At 27.2% G+C, this 20,565-nt stretch overlaps 2 protein-coding genes across 2 annotated transcripts; one reads left to right on the forward strand and one right to left on the reverse strand.

The window, feature by feature from the left end:
* Positions 1-8,947: 8,947 nt before the first annotated feature.
* Positions 8,948-15,082, forward strand: LOC129607488 (general transcriptional corepressor trfA-like). Its single transcript, XM_055518517.1, has 5 exons — positions 8,948-8,952; positions 9,463-9,899; positions 9,981-11,051; positions 11,109-11,356; positions 14,960-15,082. Exons 1-5 carry the CDS (start codon positions 8,948-8,950, stop codon positions 15,080-15,082), a joined length of 1,884 nt encoding a protein of 627 aa, XP_055374492.1.
* A 213-nt stretch (positions 15,083-15,295) lies between these two features.
* On the reverse strand, positions 15,296-16,564 carry LOC129607489 (keratin, type I cytoskeletal 9-like). Its single transcript, XM_055518518.1, has 3 exons — positions 16,539-16,564; positions 16,334-16,461; positions 15,296-15,972 (listed from the first exon to the last, which is right to left on the reverse strand). Exons 1-3 carry the CDS (start codon positions 16,562-16,564, stop codon positions 15,296-15,298), a joined length of 831 nt encoding a protein of 276 aa, XP_055374493.1.
* Positions 16,565-20,565: the final 4,001 nt, after the last annotated feature.

A 20,565-nucleotide genomic window follows, 5' to 3' on the forward strand; every position in this document is an offset into this window, starting at 1 on the left:
AAAACTCAACAAAACCGAATAGGTTAGATAGCGTGGTGGGCGGTGGAAGCAAAATGGAACATTTGTACTCACTGGAGTGCGATGCCTGCGGCAACGTCAATCAACCGAACATTAAAGAATTGCAAATAAAAGGAATTTTAAAACAGAGTTCAAAAATACTTGTACAAACAAAAGAACATATTTTCGTTTGCCAATTTTCTGGAATAGGTGCATAGTTGTAAACATTTCCCTCTAAATATGAGAGAAGAATTTAATTGGTTGTGTCAAGAAAGGACGGAGAAATTCCACTTGAAAACCATATATATATGTAATTTTTTCAAAAATTCAAGCGACAAGGAAAATAATTAAAATAATAGAGGTTCAACTGTTCAAGTCAAGATTTAATAATATTGGTTTTCATTTTTACTTTCCACATAGATATTTTAAATTTAATTTAAATCCATTACTTATTTTCTTCTCAGTAGAATTGGTAAATTCGACGAAACTCTTTTAATTTTATGTATTTCTATGATATTTTTCGTTATGAGATGCGTCTTTGATGAGTATTGTATTTATTATAAAATATGGAAAACTTACGTGATACGGCTGCATTTGTTCAGTGGCTAAAACATATAGTTTAAGCTATTCATTACAATTTATTCAATTAAACATTAATTATTAAAATTTAAATACAGAAAATTAATAAAATGTGACTGGAATTAGATAGAGTTCTATATGTTCCATCACTTAATTTGTAATGTCAAATGTCAAATGCACATGTTACTTTCATTAAATTTTTTGTATAATTACAAACATTTCCCATATTGGATTATTCTCACCAGAGAAATTTCAGTCAGGTAATATTTTACAAATTAATAAAATAAATAATAATTGGATAAAAATTTTTAGCCAATAATCAAGATAAAAATTTCTCGAATTTCAATACACAATGAACCACCAACACCAAAAATGTACAATTTTCCATATCATATATCAATGTAAATCAGTTTTTGAAGTTCATTAAAACATGTACACCCGATTACAATCATCGCTTTACGTAATTTTGTTCTCTTATTATAAAATTTTGTTAAGTAATAACGATAGCGGTTATATATGACATAAACAACATTTTTTCTTTTGACAATAATTTTAATTGACCAACTACACTAATATTATATCATCTTTTATATTCATACCAGTGGTCACAATCGAAATTCGCACCAATTTAACTGAAACAAATTATACAAGAAGAAACAAAAATCTTTTTGACCCAATTGCTAAAATTTTGAGCTCCTCAGTCATATATAAAAGAAAATAAAGCACATAATTAATTTGATGATAAAAATAAACTACTTTTTGGGATCGTTTAATTTTCCAATTTCACTTTTCTTTCTCTCGAAATTCCCCACAAAGTATTGATTGCATTAGCTTTATTCTTACACCACAAAAAATTGTATAATGTTATTTTTTATGCAGCTATAAAAATGTAAGAATTTACTCGTTTATTATAAAACTTGCTGGTTACGCAGTTAATATACAAAATAGATTGACAGTTCGTTATAAACAAAACGAGAATAGGCAGAGTTGATCGTGTCAACTCTATACAAATGAATGATTCTAAGAGTTTTAGACTTGTATAACCAGGTTAACAGTGCCCTGCGGTAACGTATAAGGATCTCTTGTATACTCCTGTAACCCACCCTCCTGATGGATTCGAGTGCTCTGAAAGCTCTTTTACCTGCCACAGCATCGAAAGACTTCTCCAGTGCTCCGATTGTCTTCTCTCTGATTCCGTTCTAGTTGTGCGATTCCGCAGAAGGACTCCGAATCAAGCAGAGGTGCATTAGTCCCTCTTCTCTCCAGCGCAGAGTAATCCGATTGCGCTCTCTTAGTTCATTGAGCTCTTCAAGACAGTTCCAAACAGACACGGAAGATAGCAAAAATAAATTCAACGCTCCGATGTCAGCCGAACTATCCAACATAATCATTATCTTCTGCCTCAAATTAATCCATATACCACTCAAAATTTTCTAAATAGTGGCTTTGTTATTTATACAATTCATGTTAAAATGCAATGTTGTTGCTTGAATGTTTTATAAAATATTATGAAATAACTTTTGAAAAGGTATTTCTGAGATATGATTAAATTATTTTGAAATTGCGTGACAGCTACCCGAACCACTACGATCATATTCAATTTAAATGTCAAACCATTTTTAAAAATTTGGTGGAATCAGCACAATTAGTTTTTGATTTATAACTGGAACGGACGGAAAGACAAACATGGCTAAATCGAGTCGACATGTCAATATCTGAGATCGTTATTTCCCAGTGGTGCAAACGGAACGGTTAATTTATAATACTCAACGTTCGTATGAATGATTTTTTATAGATTCTTTTTGAAAGGAAAATTTTAAAATAGGAATAAAAAAACCAAAACAAATGAAAGTTTTTTACAGGACGTAATGCCTTTATTGTAATTTTGAAATTTTGGCAATATTGCATAAAGCATTTATTGTATATCACATCGTAGCAAACAGAGTTTGCTATATTTGGACCCGTATCACTGTACAAATATAGATAAGATATCAATTTCTTTATAAAAAAACTGTAAATCAGTTTAAAACTTAATTAAAATCGTATATGGCATTAGTGAAGATGTCTGTTGAGGCTATTAGAACATTTCAGCATTGAAGAGCTTTGAAGATTGAATATATTTTCCGCATCTGCCGTTTCTGATGGAGAAGAAGAAATAGCTTTTGGGAAGCTTCTTGGACAATGAAAGACGGGTTGACGGGTTCGAGAAGGAAGTTGAATAGTAACGCAAAGTAAAATTTAAATAATTCCCCGAATGTCAGATGTCTTATTTGAATACATAATGTCAGATGTCTTGATGAATACATAATTTTAGCTTATGTTTTCATATTCTTATATTGTTTGATCCCTGACTCCACCAAAGCATCACCGACTCATTCGAGTTTTTGGTCTAATTTTTAAATATTCTCATTTTTGCTCCTTCTGCTTCACTATCAATATATTAAATATTTTTGATTTCATTGTTTCAAAAATGGTCGATTTTGTAGAAAATTAAAAATTAGAAATTCTTTCATTATATGCATTAATAATAGTGATCAGTGTTAAAAATAGCTCTTGCTCATCTAACCGAAACGATAAAGAAAAATTAATAAATTCGGAAAGAAACTAGATTTTAATTTTAACCATATTAACGCAAATTAATTGATAACGACGTAATAAAATCAAAGATTGTTTTGTTAAAGAAGAAAGGCAAAATATAGTTTTTTCACTAGTTCAAATAAAGCTTTATTGGTGCGAAAAGAAACAGAAAATTTTCTTTTTTCTTAAAATTTATTGTAATTGTTTTAGTAGTCATAAGTAATAGCCAAATAATAACAAATTTATAAAGCAATTTAACAAAAGTTCGGATACAAAGGGGCAGAGAGTTAAAAAATATTTATAATTTATTTGGCAATATATACAAGTGGAAAGTGTCAAATATTTTTTTTTAATTCTTTTTCTGTTTCTTGTTTCTGCTTATTGAAATTTCGCAATTTTACAAATACCCTTTCAAACAAAAAGATTTTAAAATTTTATTCTGAAATTTCATTTATATACTCACTCAGTGAGAAGGTAGTGCAAATAGTGAGAAAGTAGATAACATAAGTGTCAGTCGTTCGTATTACGTAAAGTTTGAGTGCGAAGAATAATTTTTCTATAGCATGTCTCTTTTTTTTCTTAAAAATGTTTGTAATGTATAAAACATGTAGTTCTGAGAATCTGATTTTGAGAGTGATAGTCTACACGAAATATATATCACAGCATCAATGATTCTAATTCAATATTTCGTCTTAGTTTGAGCCTAAAACACTGAAATATTATTACATAAAATCCAAGTTAATAATCATTTTTCTCTGATATTAACAATTACATCTTTTGAATATTAAAATATCTTTGACATGCTATTTAACGAAGAAATTTGAAAGTCCCCCGATAATAACATTCCCTTTGCAGATATATCAAAAATGATTTGTTCACCGTGTCAATTGCACTCTTGCTTTTAATAAACTACTTTTACTATACGCATTTATTTGTTTTTATTTGGTATCGGAATGAGCAAGTCCTTTCACTTTCAATAAGTACCTACATATATATATATATATATATACATATACTTACATAATAAATAATCCATAAAAAAATAGGGATACATGAAAAACAAACAGTAAAAACAAAAGCACTATACTTAAATTATTTCCGACTCCGATGCACTTCACCTTTCACAATTATATTGCAAGTTTTCAACCGATTCTCGTCGTAATCTGAATAATACAAGCATAATAAAAATTATGTAATTTTACCTGTATACTTTTTTATAAACCTTTTTTCTTTCTTTCTTTCTTTTTTTCCATATTTCTTTTATTTATTTTTATTTTTACTTTATGGAATCAGGTGTTAAAAGGTATTTTAATAGTTTTAATCCGAGTTCATATACGATAGAAAATTTTATTACACGATGAGAGTATTGTATAGCACAATGTAAAACTAAGGTTAACACATATAAAAAGGAAAACACTTGAACTTTTTTTGTTTATTAAGTGCCTTTACACATGTCACAATTATTTAACTCTAATAATGAATTGCATGCGATAAAAAACAAAAAAAACTTTAATAGTGAACACTTTAAGGACTGTGAAACAAAAAAATTTAGTAGGAAACAATTGGTCGTTAACTTAGATAGCAATTTGTACTTCTTTGCACTTAAACACACCATTTATTATTTTTTTCCTGTAATAATTTTCTTGCATAAAAATATTATTTGTGTAATTCTCTCTTTGATTTTAGGGAAAAGTTTCGTTTACTGAAATTAACATAGAATAATAAATTCTGAACTGTGGGAATTGAAACCTACTATACAGGGCTTATAGTTTTTGGTTGGCATTGCCACAACAAATTTGTTATTCCTGTAAAACCTTTGAACTAACTTTAATCGTTACGCAAAGTAAAATTTAAATAATTCCCCGAATGTCAGATGTCTTATTTCCCGGATATTAGAGCCCCTTGATAAATACTTTTAGCTTATGTTTTCATACTCACCCCTTTGAATAAAGAATTATCAAACAGTTAAGTAGCAAACTCTTTATTCTTTTCTTCCAGTCGGGTCACAAAAAAACTTCTCTTTCCTGAAAAATTTCAGTCTCAAGTGAAAAAAGCCTTGCATTCTAACAACAGATGTTACTCTCCAAAAAAATGCTCGCAGATTTTTTTTTTTTCACGTTTTTTTCAGATGAAGAGTCGGAAAAACCGGTGAGTACTCCAACCTATGGGCTCAAGTCAGGATAAGCCAGCATTGAAGGCAGAGTTGGAAATGGTTTTCAACCATTTAGAAAGCGTAGAACTGTCTTCCTTGACATCCCCAAGCTGGTCTCAAACCAGATCAATGAATTTGTTATCCGTGCTAAATGCAACGTTGTCCGTCTTCTCATTTCCGTCTATGTCCATATGCTGAAGTGCCTACATTAAAGTAACTTTGTTAATGTTAATCCCAATGTTAACGGCACCAATGCCCCCAACTTATGTTACTTTGAACAATACATGTAAACTAACATGGCGTATCTAACTAGTGGAAATTTAGAAGCATTTGTATACAGTTAAATTAAATATGACAACTATCAAACAAAAAATTAAGTCATAAAAATTGACATCCGTGTCAACTAAAAGTGCAGCTGTTGTTTTTTCAAAAAAAAACAATTTCTGTTTTATAGACTGTACCACCCTAACACAACCTAAACTTTTGATTTTGTGAATTTAAATTTTTTAATTTTGAGTTTTAATTTTAATTGATTTCGCATTTTTTTACTGGAATTATAATTTATTACATTAGATTGTATAAAACTCTTTACCAAATACCCGAATTATGCTCTATTAAAATAAATTATTGAAAGATCCAAACTAACTCTACTTTATTATTAAACTGCAATATTTGTAATGTGTAGATTTTTAACAACAAACTAGATTTTTAAAATATTGAATAATATTATATAAATTGAAATGAATTGAAATGAAATTACTTATACAATTTAAAAAATTTCAAACATTAAATACATAAATAATTAATTTTTGTACAAAACCTAAAATTTATTTATGGAATGAAAAAAAAATGAAATTATTCACATAATTAAAGCAAATTTACAAATATTCAATCAAAAGTTGTAATTGAGATTCCGATAATTCTTTAGAATCCCTAAGATTCTTTTGTCTTGAATTAGAATTTAAAACTTTTCTTAAATAATTCGCCATTCTATCAATGAATTTTAATTGCTTCGTCTGTCTTAAATTGTTCATACTACTTTTTTCTTTATATAATTATTTTTTTTAAATGCTTATCTAAAATAAAAAACAAAAGTTAAAAATTCTTCAAATATAAAATTAAAATTTAAATTTTGAATATTTACGTAATTCATTCCTTTCCGCGATAACCGCAAAATGACCAACACGATATTTCTTGAACTGAACGCTTAAAATTCATTTGATTAATAAATAAATTTGTAAATTTATTGTTTCAATATATATAAACTTTTCATATTGATTTTAATAATTTTAATATTGATAAATTTTAAAATAGAAAATGAAAAAAAAAACAAAACAACTAAATCCCATCCCTCCAAATTTGAAAATTTAATCTTTATATTTAGAAATTTGGTGAAAATAAAATTATGTTTTTAAAACACGAATCTTTAATGTTTTTATTTTTCATTTTATGTTTAAAATATTAGTTTCATTGATTCGGAACAAAACTATAGTGTATAGCTGGTGAATCAACAACCTCAATATTATGTATGACCATTTGAATATTATTTTAAAGTATAAGATGTTTGTTTAAAACTTTGTTTAAAATAATTGAGCAAAAAAATCTCTTATTGTTTTCCTAAGACTTTGATATTTAATTAAAAATGAAAAGCAAAACTTTTGTTTTCTTTAGAAACTTTTCAAACGCGAACGAATATCTCATAATTATCATCATATTTATAACAACAAAGTGAATATTAATTTTAGGCGTACTATTTCGAAAATTTTCCAGGGGTGTGTTTAATGTTTAGATATTGCTCATATATTGTACAAATATTTCGGATATGCACTTATAAAAAGTTTTATGTTCATATTTTTTCAAGAGCTGCAACTAATTTTCCTAGCTTTATTCTTTCAAGAGAATATAGCTTCATATTGAGATTTGACTAATAAATTATATTTAAAATTGAAGAGAATATTTTGAATAGAAGAGAAGAGATATAAAATTAGATATTAAGAGAATAACATATTCAACAAATATTCTTAATTTAAATACAAAAAAGCACAAAATTTAGATGACAAAAACTAATCGATTAATCGTTTGTTTGCCATTGTCGAAGATAAACTTGAAGACAACAACTAAACAATAAAAATAAACTGCAATAATTTTTTCTTCAAATTTACAAATAAAAATTGTCGATGTCGGTTTTTCAAAGTTCTTTTTTTGAAACAAAAATCTATTTTTTTCAATAAACAAATAAAAGTTTCTTTTTCGAAAATTTTTATAAATTATCTTACGTACAGAATTGGATCTTTATGAACCCTACAAATTTGAGCTTGTAAACTAAAGTGGTATCTGTTTTTAACAAAAATGAAAAACAAAAAAATTTCTAAAATTCATAAAGCGTATAAATTTTTTTTATTGAAAAATTAAAAAATTAAATAGAGCTAAAGTAATTAGCAATAACTGCTATTACTTCTTTCTATCAATTTCTTGCAAAATCAAAGAATTAAAAGTTGCATGTTTTTATGCAAAATGAAATAGTTTTTTATGATTAAATGTTTTGCGCTAGTTAAATCAATTTCAATTAATTTTCACTATATTTATATAAAATAAAGAAAATCATAAAATGCTCATCATAAAACAATTGCATCAAATATTTTTTAAATGGAATTTGATACAGAGTGTTGAATATTCGGCATACATTATTATTAAATCTTAGAATTTTGGTCTGACTTGCATAAAATATAACATTCTGAATAATTGTTTGATTTTAAGTAAATTAATTAGAACAGGTTCTAAAAATTCGGATAAACTGTAAACACATACGAATATAAATTAATGTTATTGAAATTTTGACATCAATAAAAGTAAGGTTATGTATTTGATTTTAATATTTCATAATTACAGTTTACGTGCATATAAAGGTACACCCTATAATGCATGTTATGTGTGTGCTGCAACCATTTATGTTCGTAATTAAACTGTATTTAATCGTTTAATATTATTTCTATTTAGTTCTTCTACGGAGAAAAGCTAATTACCATGAAAATAAATTTTCCACAAAAATGTTGTTCATATATGAACATGAAATATTATTTTCTCCAAAATATGTTTACATTTTCATAAAATATATTGAAAATTTGTTATAAATAGTAGTAATTAAATAGAAATATTTTTAGATAGTTTATTATTTTCACATAAATCGGTTTTCAGGCGCATTAAAATCAGGCACTAATTAAATTCGGAAAACTTAATAAATTCGTAATTATATGCATTGGTATACAGCAGCTAAGGATATTTTTAAATGGAGTGCTCAAATCCTCCAACGCGGTGATTAAAAATATACGTAATGTTAATAATTAAAGAATTTTTAATCTAAAGCACAAATATTCTATACATAAATAGAATAAAATAAACAAAAAAACCAAAAAAAAAAAATTACAAAATTATAAAAATTAAGAAGTCACCAAAATAGGTGCGGTGTATCCCTTTACATAGATTCTCTAAAAAAATAATTAATAAAATATTTAATTTTGCAGAAATTAAATTTTAAAAAAAATGGTTCAACACAATTTCAAAATAAATTTAAGTCTATTTATAGCTGTGATAAGCCTTCTTATTCACTTAGTATTTAATGTGAAAACTATTGATGCTTTAATAATGGTGTAAGTAATAAAAATATAAAAATATTTTCAAAAATTGAATGAATAATACAAAATTGTGATTAATATTGTAAATGAGGAAGTAATTGATGTATGTGATATGTTTCCATAAAAAAAGCTTTAATTAAAATATTTTCAATTTTAAAGTGAAGAAAAAAAAGCTAATTGACAACAATTAAATGCCATTTTTGAATCTTTCAAATATAGCAATCAAAATTAATTAGAAGTTGAACAAACGTTTATTTACATTTGATTGACAAATTAAAAATAGTAGTATCGAAACCTTCGATTGAAAGTATATTGAAATTTTTTGTAAATTCTATTAAATTATAATAAATTAAATATTCATTACTTAATTTTAAAAGTTCTATACAAAATTAAAACGTAATATATTAAAAAAATGAGAATATTTAAATTAAATAAACAAAGTATTTTAAAATATAGAAAATATACTATTTAATTTAATCAAGCACTAAATTTTTATTTTTCTCTTTATTTTTACAATTTTCTAAGACGACATTCACCCTTATATCTGCATAAACCTTTATACAAACCGACATATTATGGTGCACCATCTTTAGTATCACGGAGAGTACATCGACATCTGTATTTTAATACACCATCACCATTCAGCCTAGCAACAGGATTTAACACTTCATTGAATACATTTGATGTTAAAAGGTCCCCTGCAGCTCATTTACCTGTAGCATCACCAATCACGTTGGATTCAACATTATCCATGACGCCTAAAGGTATGAATTTTCGTCGTTTTATGTGGAATGAAATGGATGAAACCATGGAAGATTTAATTCAAGGTGTTGCCAATGGAGCTGATGTTATGAAGCACATATTTGTGAATTCATTTGCTTATCCACCCCCGCAACCGGTAAGGCCAACGTATTATCGGTATAAACCACATTTTGAATATTATAAAGCCCCAATAGAACCCGGTCATAGATTAAGAAATTTCGCAAGAGATTTTTCATCAAAAATTCTCAATATGCCAAGAAAAATAATGAAAATAATAACAGTTCCTCCATCTTTGTTACCTTCTGTTGTTTCATCTGGACATAAACCAACTATTACTACCATTACAACGACTATCAAAACTGAGAAACCAGCAGAACAAAGTTTAAATATTGAAGAAAAATTAAATACGAAACCTGAAGTTCATAATGTAATAGAACCTATCTCGATGGAAGAATTAATTAGCCCGATAACACTAAAGGAACTTGAAAGAGAAGGTGAAAAACGTGTTGAAACCCGTATACTTTCGACAGCAAATGATAATGTTGTGTCTGGTAAAATTTCTGAATTTGATTCAAGTTGGACACCTATAGTAAATCCTTCTAATACAAAAACATACGAACCAGAAAAACCTAAAGTTAAAACAGAAGTTAGAGAACTTAAAATAAGAGAAAAATTTAAAAATATTCACCACCATTCGTATGAACCTCCACCAGAAATAGAAAGAGATGATGAAATCGAAAACCATGAAAATATTGAACCAACAAGTGAAGTTTTTTATGAATTAACATCACAAAGATCAATTCCGGTGAGCAATTTGCATATACAAGTTGATGATTTTACACCAATAAAACATAGCCAACCATATCGCCAATACGAAGTTACTGAAAATACAGTAGAAGAATCGAAACAAGTTCTTCAATCTATTAAACCGACAAAAAAGAATCAAAGAAAAGTTCCTACAACAACCACAACAACAACGACAACAATGAAACCAAGTAAAAGTAAATACGTTAAAACATTACCAAAACCAACCTCCTCTATGCACTATCATCAACGCACAATAAGTTCTTCAATTTCCACTTCTACACAATCCTCAACAACATCTACAACATCAACGACGACAGCACCAACAACTATTTCAACTATCCAAACAACTACTGAAAAACCAAATTATCCAGAATATTTTTTAGATAAAACTTTTTCTGATTTCGAAAAATTCGAATCGAATTGTGATGATCAAACAACTACAGAAAATCCAATTTTAAGAAAACTACAAGTAATTGTAAGAAAAGAAAATTTGGACAATGATAAAAAATATTCGCATATTCAGAGTGTTACAACAGCAAATCCAAGTAAAGTCAAACCGATACGAAAATATTCAACAAAATTGAAAATGAGTAATTTCAAAGATTTATATTCGAAAAAATCTGAAACAGAAACTCGAAAACAAACTTCAACAACAGAAGGTACGTTAAAGAAAAAAGACGTAACAGAATTAGAAGCAATTCCTAGTAGCCAAACAAGAGATCAGAATCGAGAATCTCGAAAATCATCGGCAATAATGAGGAATATGTCTAAAGGGAAATCATTTACAACCACAAGAGTACCACCACAACAAAATCACATAGAAACAACAACAATATATGGTAATCGTGATGTTAATTACTTCCGAAAAAATAAATTGAGGCGTGGCTCCCGAAAATATATTGAAAAAGAATAATATTTTAATCTAACACTATTTATTCATAAGTTGTATATATAATAATTAAAAATATAATAATTAGGAACTTAGTCACATTATATTTATTAATTGAATTCAATATAAATTTAATAGAAAAGCCAAATAAATTTATTTACAATGTAAAGTCTTAATATAAAAGCGATATTTTTTTTGTATTTTCATTAAATTCGTTACACCTGTTATAAATGTACCCTCATATTTCAAAAACATTTTATGCATACTAATTTATGTTACAAGATCTTTTATTTTATCATTATAAATTCGTATTACTCGTATTGTAAACATCCGAATGCTCTTGTATAGTCTCAATATATGGCATATATGCAATATATTGAGACTAGACAAGATATATGCAATATATTTTGTTACTAAACGTACCCTTAACATAGTTTCATAAAAAAAATAACCATTGCATATGTTTAGGAAAACATAAATCATTGTAACATTTTAGAATTGTTGATTTTTATTAGAAAACATACTGAACATAACTAATATGTGTACAGAATTTAGTCAAGAAAATTAAATTTTGTATGCTACAAAACAAATAGTATGAAACTAACTTTATGATTACTGACAATATGTTAACAATATAATAAGGTCAGTGTCCCGGACAATTCAAGGGAAATATAGAAAAAGAGCATTAATGGATTATGTCTTCACTAAATTTTGTATTTTACTAATAAGAGAAAAATTTATAATATTAATTATTCTACAATTGTCGTTTCTCCCAAATTTATGCAATTTAATACTTCAGGCAATTTACTCTTCAATTTCAATAAGAACATTTAGTTAGAGTAACCGAGGGCAATTGAGTAGATACAAATTTTATTTCAAGTCACAAAGTAATTATCAACCGTTATCTTCAGCAATTTGTAGATTCAATTATTGCAGCAATTAGTTGCTATGTGGTAACAACTAGTTTGTATGCATTTCTACAACTATCAACGTATTTAATACGCTGAATTTACATTGAATTTGAAGAAGTGTATACTGATCGTTTGTATGTAGCTCAAGGTTCCCGCTCGATACTAGTCATTTATTTTTTTTTCGTGCTGTCTCGAGACAGTTACTAAGTAATTTCGTTTTGTTGTATAGATTCCTTAAGCCTGAAATAAAATTTTCGTGCATATTTCATTTCAAAACTTCAGCTTTGAATTTGATTGTTTTATTGTCATTAACAGAAAAACGAAGTTAAAAAACATAAAGCAGTTTCTGTATGAATCGTTTGAAGATTAGAGACAATAATTCTCTTATAAATTTACACCATATTAAATAAGTCTTTCATTTAGAGCTTGCAATAAATAAGTTTCAACAAGACAAATAGTTCGGTAAAAATAACAAGGGAGTGAACGAAAGTGCTATTTAAATATATTAAACCGTATTTTATAAGTACAATTAAAAATTATGTACACTATGAATTCACGTAAATAAATAAAATTCATAGTTGCTTCATGTCTCGCACAAAATAATTTAATAGATTCAAATCTAAATTAAATATTCATGGGATCAATACCACAATTTTTCATATGTACATTTTTATAATTTTATTAACATATTAATGCTAAAAAAATCTTTTTTTTTTTTCAATTCCATTTTATTATGCAACTATACGTTAGCTTAATTTTACATACATACGCTTAATGCCTATTGTGAATTTCTATATTATTATAATGTAACATATTCTCTTTTAAATTAATTATAATTAACAAAATTATTATTGCAAATTATTATGCAAAAATATCTTAGTGCGAAAAATTTAATTTTTGCATATTAGTTTCGCTATTAAGAAATCACTTACTTTCTTGCATATACAGAATCAAAGTGTAATAATTTTTGTTTTACATTTAATAGTACTTACAGTAGCATTTAAATAAATAATACTCAGCAGTGAAGTGTTAAGCATCACCAGCCTACAAACAAATAATAGTTGAGAAGAGTATGATTATATGCAAATTAAATCCGGTAGATGGATTTAAAGAGAAAAAACTGCAAAATTTAAATTTACTAATTACTGGGTACAGTTTTTTAAAGTTCTCAAAACATCGTTCGTTTTATACAAACTACTCTCAAATACGTCAATGTAATTTGGAGTTCAATGTTCGTTTTGGATGACCACAAGTCAATAATAGCAAAGTATGTTAAAAATAAGTATATGCACATGTAAATATTTCAATAGTAAGACTTGAACAAAATTTTAAAATCTGTTATGTTACATGCTATTACAATTTGTTCTTACATTAGACTTCTTCATTATAAAGTGTTTCAAGCACTAAAAACTTAAATTTTATTTCGTATTCAACTACTTTATCAATCTTTAATGATAATTTCTTGTATTTAAAATCCTATTAAAGTTCAAAATCAAAAATACCGGGTACATTTACACATTTTTTCAATAATTTATTAAGAAAGTCCCATTCATAATTTCTCATTATATAAAATCTAAAATTTTCACATAAAATTCAAATTATTTTTAATTGTATAACAATTAAGTGAACTTTTTAAATCTTTCAAAATGATAAGCAATTATAATTATTGTTTAATGCTCTTTAAGTATTTGAATTATTTTTTTTTTCATGGAGATTTAAAAATCTCTACTATTAAATTCTTCAAAGTAATTTTTTAAATATAGTTTAATATTGCATTTGTTAAGCCAGCATTTAAGTAATTCGATCATTAACAAGCTTTTCTTCCCAAATATTTACAAGAGAAAAATAACTTTTATCTTATCAATGCGGAGAACAATGGAATTAGTGAAAATTTTTAGTTTTTATACAGCTATAGCCTTTCGCTTTGATTTTTTTTATATCATATTGAATCGATTTCGATGCAAATGCGACATAAATTAGCATAAGGTGCTTGTCCATAAAAAAATATTTATATAGTCGATTTATTTATAAAAATTTGTTAAAAAGAAAAGTGAAAGTGAATATTGAATAGCCAAATTTTATTAATCAGAGTTTGTTTTTTATAGTGAAAATTATTTAAAAAGATAAAAATAAAAACATTTTTTTTTCTCTTTTTTCCAAAATATTTTTTATTTCTTATTTTATTTCTGTTTTCTTTTCTATCTTAACTTACATTCATATAATTTCATGCTAAAAAATTAATTCTTATACAAAAAAAAAATATATAAAAATCTTATAAACTTCAATGAGCTCCAAATAAATTGAAATTTGGTGATTATATTTTTATGTAAAATAAAACAACAAAAATTATTTCACTTGATAAATACTTAATTTTTTTTTATTTTTTTCCATTTTGGATCCTATAACTAACGATCGATCATTATAACTGCTCATGTATTTTTTAGGTGATTATTTTCATTAACGGTATTAAAACACTTACATATTGGGTGATCATAAATATTTACATAATACGCTAAGATGCGATAATGAACTATACATATATGTATATACATACATGTATATATATAAATTACTAAATAATGTGTTTATTACTACATATGTATACATATAAAGAAAAATTGTAATGATAATAATTATTATTCAACAAAATGAGACTAGAAGGTACTTGATAAACAATAATCATAATAACTATGATGGTAATGATGATGGTGATGATGATGATGACAACAATGATAACAAAATATGGTGTAATGATAAATTGATGGCATATAAGTAAGTGCAACAATTAATCATTTTTAAATACATTACGGATATTACAATTAATTGGAATATTGTTTCTTTTCAACTGCTTATTATGCTTTGGTATTGTAGCAGCCTAAACACTTATATAATTGTCTTCTATATATGTTTACTTTTTTTTATAATACTTCATATAACAAGTGTAATGTTATTTCTTTCATTTTCCTATTCAATTTTTTACTTTTTAATTTTAATGTGGTGTTGGGTAACTATAACCACTATTGCTGCTACTACTGCCGCCACTACTTGGTGGGTTTGCCCATACACCCGAATTTGAGCTTGCACTACCTTGCCATCCACCTGATCCTGTTGATGACCAATCTCCGCCACCACCACCGCCAGTTCCGCCAAAACTACCACCATAGGAACTGCCTCCACCGCCATAAGAACTGCTTCCACCACCATGTCCAGAGGCTCCATGTCCATTACTAGAGCCGCTTGCAATTGCAACAATATGTGATATATCAGTTCCACTTCCATGTCCCGAACCACCAAATCCACCTGAATATCCTCCACCGCCACTGTGGCCGAATCCGCCGCCACTTGAATAGCTACTGCCACCGGAGTAACTTCCACCACCATGGCCTCCTGCGCTATGTCCACCCCCGCTATAACCTCCATATCCACCACCGTGACTTCCACTGTCAAGATGATTATTTGTAATTGCTATGGTTTCGACACCTACACTTCCGCCAGGATAACCACCGGCACCGTGTCCACCACCACCATGTCCGCCGTTACCAAATCCTCCTCCGTGTCCTCCACTAGAATATCCTCCCCCACCATGAGAAGAACCCCCATAGCCTCCACTAATGCCTCCACCATGATGATCATCAATTATAGCCAAAGTTTGAAGAGCTGAACCACCTTAAAATGTTAAGAAAATTTTAAAACCAAAATTAATTTTGTTTTTTATAATAAGCCCGAATTAAGTATCTATTGTGTTTAGAGTTTTGCAGTCCAATGGAAAAAAGTCATTTTTCAGTTTTTTTGGATTTTTCTGACTTCTGCATGACTTTTTTTGGTGAACTGATCAATATATACTTAAAAGGCTTTCGCAACCAGGCATGTAGTATTCTTCAACCTTATATAGTTAAAAACTTATTTATCACAACATTAAATATTTTTTAACATGTTCATATGAGTGTCAAAAAGTTTTAAGTTTTTTAAAAATAAAATAACAAGTTGAAGGAAACTATTTTAAATTGTACAAAAAATATTTAATTACCAGCAGAATGGCCATGGCCGCCGCCATAACCACCACTAATACCTCCATGACCACCAGAAAAACTACCGTGTCCACCACCAAAACCTCCTCCATGACCACCACCATGTCCACCACCCAATCCACCTCCACTTTCAATTATAGCTAAAGTAGAAACATGATCCCCGCCACCAAAACCACCGCCGTGGCCACCTCCACCGCCATGAACTAAACCTCCACCGTGACCTCCACCATGGCCCCCTCCAGAACCACCGCCTATCAATCCTCCAATTATAGGAGTTATATCAAAATCTCCACCATGGCTATAACCGCCTCCTCCGCCACCTCCTCCACCATGATGATGTCCGCTGTCATGAATTATCTCTTTTGTATGCAATGAATCAGTATGAACTTCTGGTAAATGTATTCTTATATGAACATGTTCCTTTCCAAAAGATGGTTTACCATGAACAACTCCCGCTATGAGAGCAATACCGAACTGTTCGAATTATTGGTATTATAAATAATAAAATTAGTGAAATTCATATAATATTTCATAATTATATACATATAAGAAATTTTAATTATTACTCGATTATTTTTGAAACTATTTCCGAATGCTAGTTTTAAATAATTGCTCTACAAGTACTTTAAAATAATTAATTTATACTCTGTCATTTAGAAAGAAATTAACTTTATATTAGGTATCACCAAGATCATTGACTTAAATCTTAACTTGTCATTATTTCACAACAAGAATTTGGTACTCTTGATAGCAAAAATTATTCGAATTTCATTTGTATCAAATTGCATTTTGTTAAATATTCAGTATAAATTTTTTGTAAAAATCGGATTATTAAAAAAAATTCGGATTAATAAAAAAAAATCACAACTAACTAATTAAAACTATTAAACATTTAAGTCAAAAATTATTCAACATAAAATTACACACAACATTTTGAATAATCTTCTAAAAAACGCGTCAAAACAATTCACAATATTAAAAATCAAACCAATTTAATATTTATTTGAAATTTGTATGAATGTTCCCTTATAATTTCAAAAGTTTCAACAGCTTATTTATCTTTTCGGAAATAATTTCAAAGCTGCTCATTCATGAATCAAATAATCCACTTGTAAATTTTGAGTTCATGAAAAAACAAATTTATTAAAATTTTTATCAAGTTATCCTTTTGTATTATCCTTATTTATTTTTTCTTATAAAAAGAGCGTTAACACTTACAATTAACCGAGCAGCCATTTAATATTTTGATAAAAATAAAATATAAAATTTAAGTTTTTAACAGTTCAACTTTTTTGTTTGTTTCCTTTTTTCAACTTCACTTAATATTAAAAATAATTTTTTTTTTTGTTTAAGAAGAAAAGTAATCTTCCTTGACAAACGCAAAACTACGAATGATATGGAACCTTTTCTGACCCAAAACTTTTATATAGTTTTGTTTTCTTTACAACAGATGTACCATATTGAAAATCATATGGAGGTAAGAAGATTGATCATCCGCAATGTAAAATTTTAACCACCAAAAATTGTTATTTAAAAAAAAATACAAAAAGTACACATTACACAGCAACAGTAAGAAATAAAAAAAAAAAATGTAAAAACAAAAATCTTCACAACAAAAGTAAAAGAAAGTGGCGGGAGAAAAGTATTTTTCATGTGACTTTTCTTTTCTTCTTATTTCTATCTCCAAAAAAAAAAATAAAAAACAAAAAAGAAATATCGCAAAAAAAAAGTTTAATTTCATTTAAAAAACGAGACAAAAAACAGTAAAGCAAATCGAAAATTCAAAAAAGAAAATTTTAGTTTTTAAAAACAAAATAAAACTCAAGTCATACAGAGCATAACACGATTACAGAAGCAATAATAGAGGCAACAACAGCACAAATCAGAAGCAATAACTTACCCATTTGATTATATTCGAATGTTTACATCATGACATAGGATAGGGATAAGCTTAATTATAGCTGTTTCTGTTTGTTTTTCATTTTTACTTTTGTTAAATTTTTTTAATATTTTCTTTCCTTTAATTTTTTTTGCTTTCAATTCGAATCGCTTAAAATCATTTATAATTTTCCATATTTTTTTATTTCGTTTCGATGGTTACATGTAAAAATATCAAAGTTTTTGAAAGTTGAAACAATTACTTTATGTATGAAGATAATTTTGACTGTGTTCAAATTTCGACATACGAAAGTTCAAGATCAGTACACGGACGCCTTGAGATATGCAAATAATCCAAAATCGACAATATGGTAATGGTCCTCATAATTTGAAAAAATAACTATAGTTGGATAGAGCTGTGACAGATTGTAAAATCCAACAAATAATGGTATTTTTTGACTATGTCGTCTGTACGGTCTCTTGTTGATTCGTATATGCTTCGAAAGTGTTAAGACAATCCAATAAATAAACCCAATCCAAAATAAACCCAATCGGCGAATACAAATTTTCGGTAAAAAAATAGCATACAAGTTTCACGAATCAAAAACATATTTCCAATTAAATTTAAAATAATTGCCTGTATAGTACAAATGGCAATTTGTTCACTATACTTTTCGAGAGTATACTTAAAAGTATACTATTACAAGAGTATACTTTTCGCGAATATCAGCATAGTATGTCACTTAATTTGACAGTTTGCTATTTTTTTTTTCGCTAATTAAAAACTCAATTTTAATTACTTTATTTTTTATAATTAAATTCGCTTTCACTGTCTGCCAAATTTTAAAAGCAGATGTTCGTTGAAACCACAGAAAATGAATAACTAGTATAACACAATATTGTATACAAAGTAGGTATAAAAATATAAAGTCATGATCATTATCATTATCATCAGCACCCATGATTATTTTTGGACTTGGAAATGTTCATTAAAAATCAGTTGAAACTTTTTGCAACTAAAATTTAAAAACAAAAATAATTTTGAATCATCATTATCATCGCCATCATCACTTATCCATACAAACACATACAATTATTATTATAAACGTCATTGGATAGGTCATGGTCGTGTTTAAATTATTTTCATATATACATATATTTTATACACATACATGATATAAATAATAGATGTTATCAAAAATGTGATGTTACTTTTCACCTGTGATGATGTAAACGGTTACGTATTACGAATTACGATAATATATAACGGCAAAAATTTAGGTGGAGAAAAGAGAAAGAAAATTTAAAAGAGGAAAAGGAAAATTTAATACACAGAAAAATATGCACATATTAACGATCTGTTATACTTCATTTTTTTTTGTATGTATTACGAAAGACGGCACAAGAAAATGAAATAATAGTAAAAATTATATGTTAATGAATGCTGCATAATAGCAATAGGGATTTTTCTTGCATATAGGCAATTGACACTTGGGTATTCACCAAAAATTTTCTTTTAAGGAAGTAAGTGATAAAAAATGTTATTTTCATGTGTTCACCATACTATACAGATACATATGTTTGAATATATTGAAATATGTATATTTGTGTATGTCGAAAATTACTTTATTTTATTTCTGATAATATAACAGAGGCTCAATTAACAAAGTAAATTTTTCACGAAATCAACTTAGATGCCGTTTAGAAATCTTTAGTTAAGTGTGTGTGTATGTATTTTTATGAATTTTATGTATAATTATATTAACTGAATATAATTCAAATTTTATGTCTAAAAATTTACTTTATTTTGGATTGTTAATTTTTCATACTATTATTTCCTGTAATATTTTATAATTACGTTACTTCAAGTGTCACTAATTGTGATATTTTAAATGAATAAATAATAATATCATTGATTTGAAAATTGAAATTCCATTTAATATTAAATGTCACATTTCAATAGATCCATAATTTTGATTGAACAAATTTGGAAAAAGCTTTACTTCATATCTCCAATTAACATGTCTGGGAAAGTAGTCTTTTATAACACATTCGTTTACCAAAACTTTATAATTTGACATAAAATGGTTCACCATAGATGCATTCAAACTATACTATCAAACATATCGTCAAACATTTAGTGGGCAATGTATGTCATTTGAAAATTGACGTATATATGTACATACATAATATGTGTATGTATGTTCCAAAATGATAAAACTAACAGTACAACAGTATAGATTAAAACAAAATTATTTTAACTTTTCATTTCACTTTCATTTTGCTCTTGTTTCCTTTCTAAGTTTTTAAACATCAATTTTTATTAAACATTTTTTTCTTGTATAATAAATAA

The sequence above is a fragment of the Condylostylus longicornis genome, unplaced genomic scaffold (assembly GCF_029603195.1).
Source record: "Condylostylus longicornis isolate FDR11 unplaced genomic scaffold, ASM2960319v2 ptg000027l, whole genome shotgun sequence".
NCBI lineage: Eukaryota > Metazoa > Arthropoda > Insecta > Diptera > Dolichopodidae > Condylostylus > Condylostylus longicornis.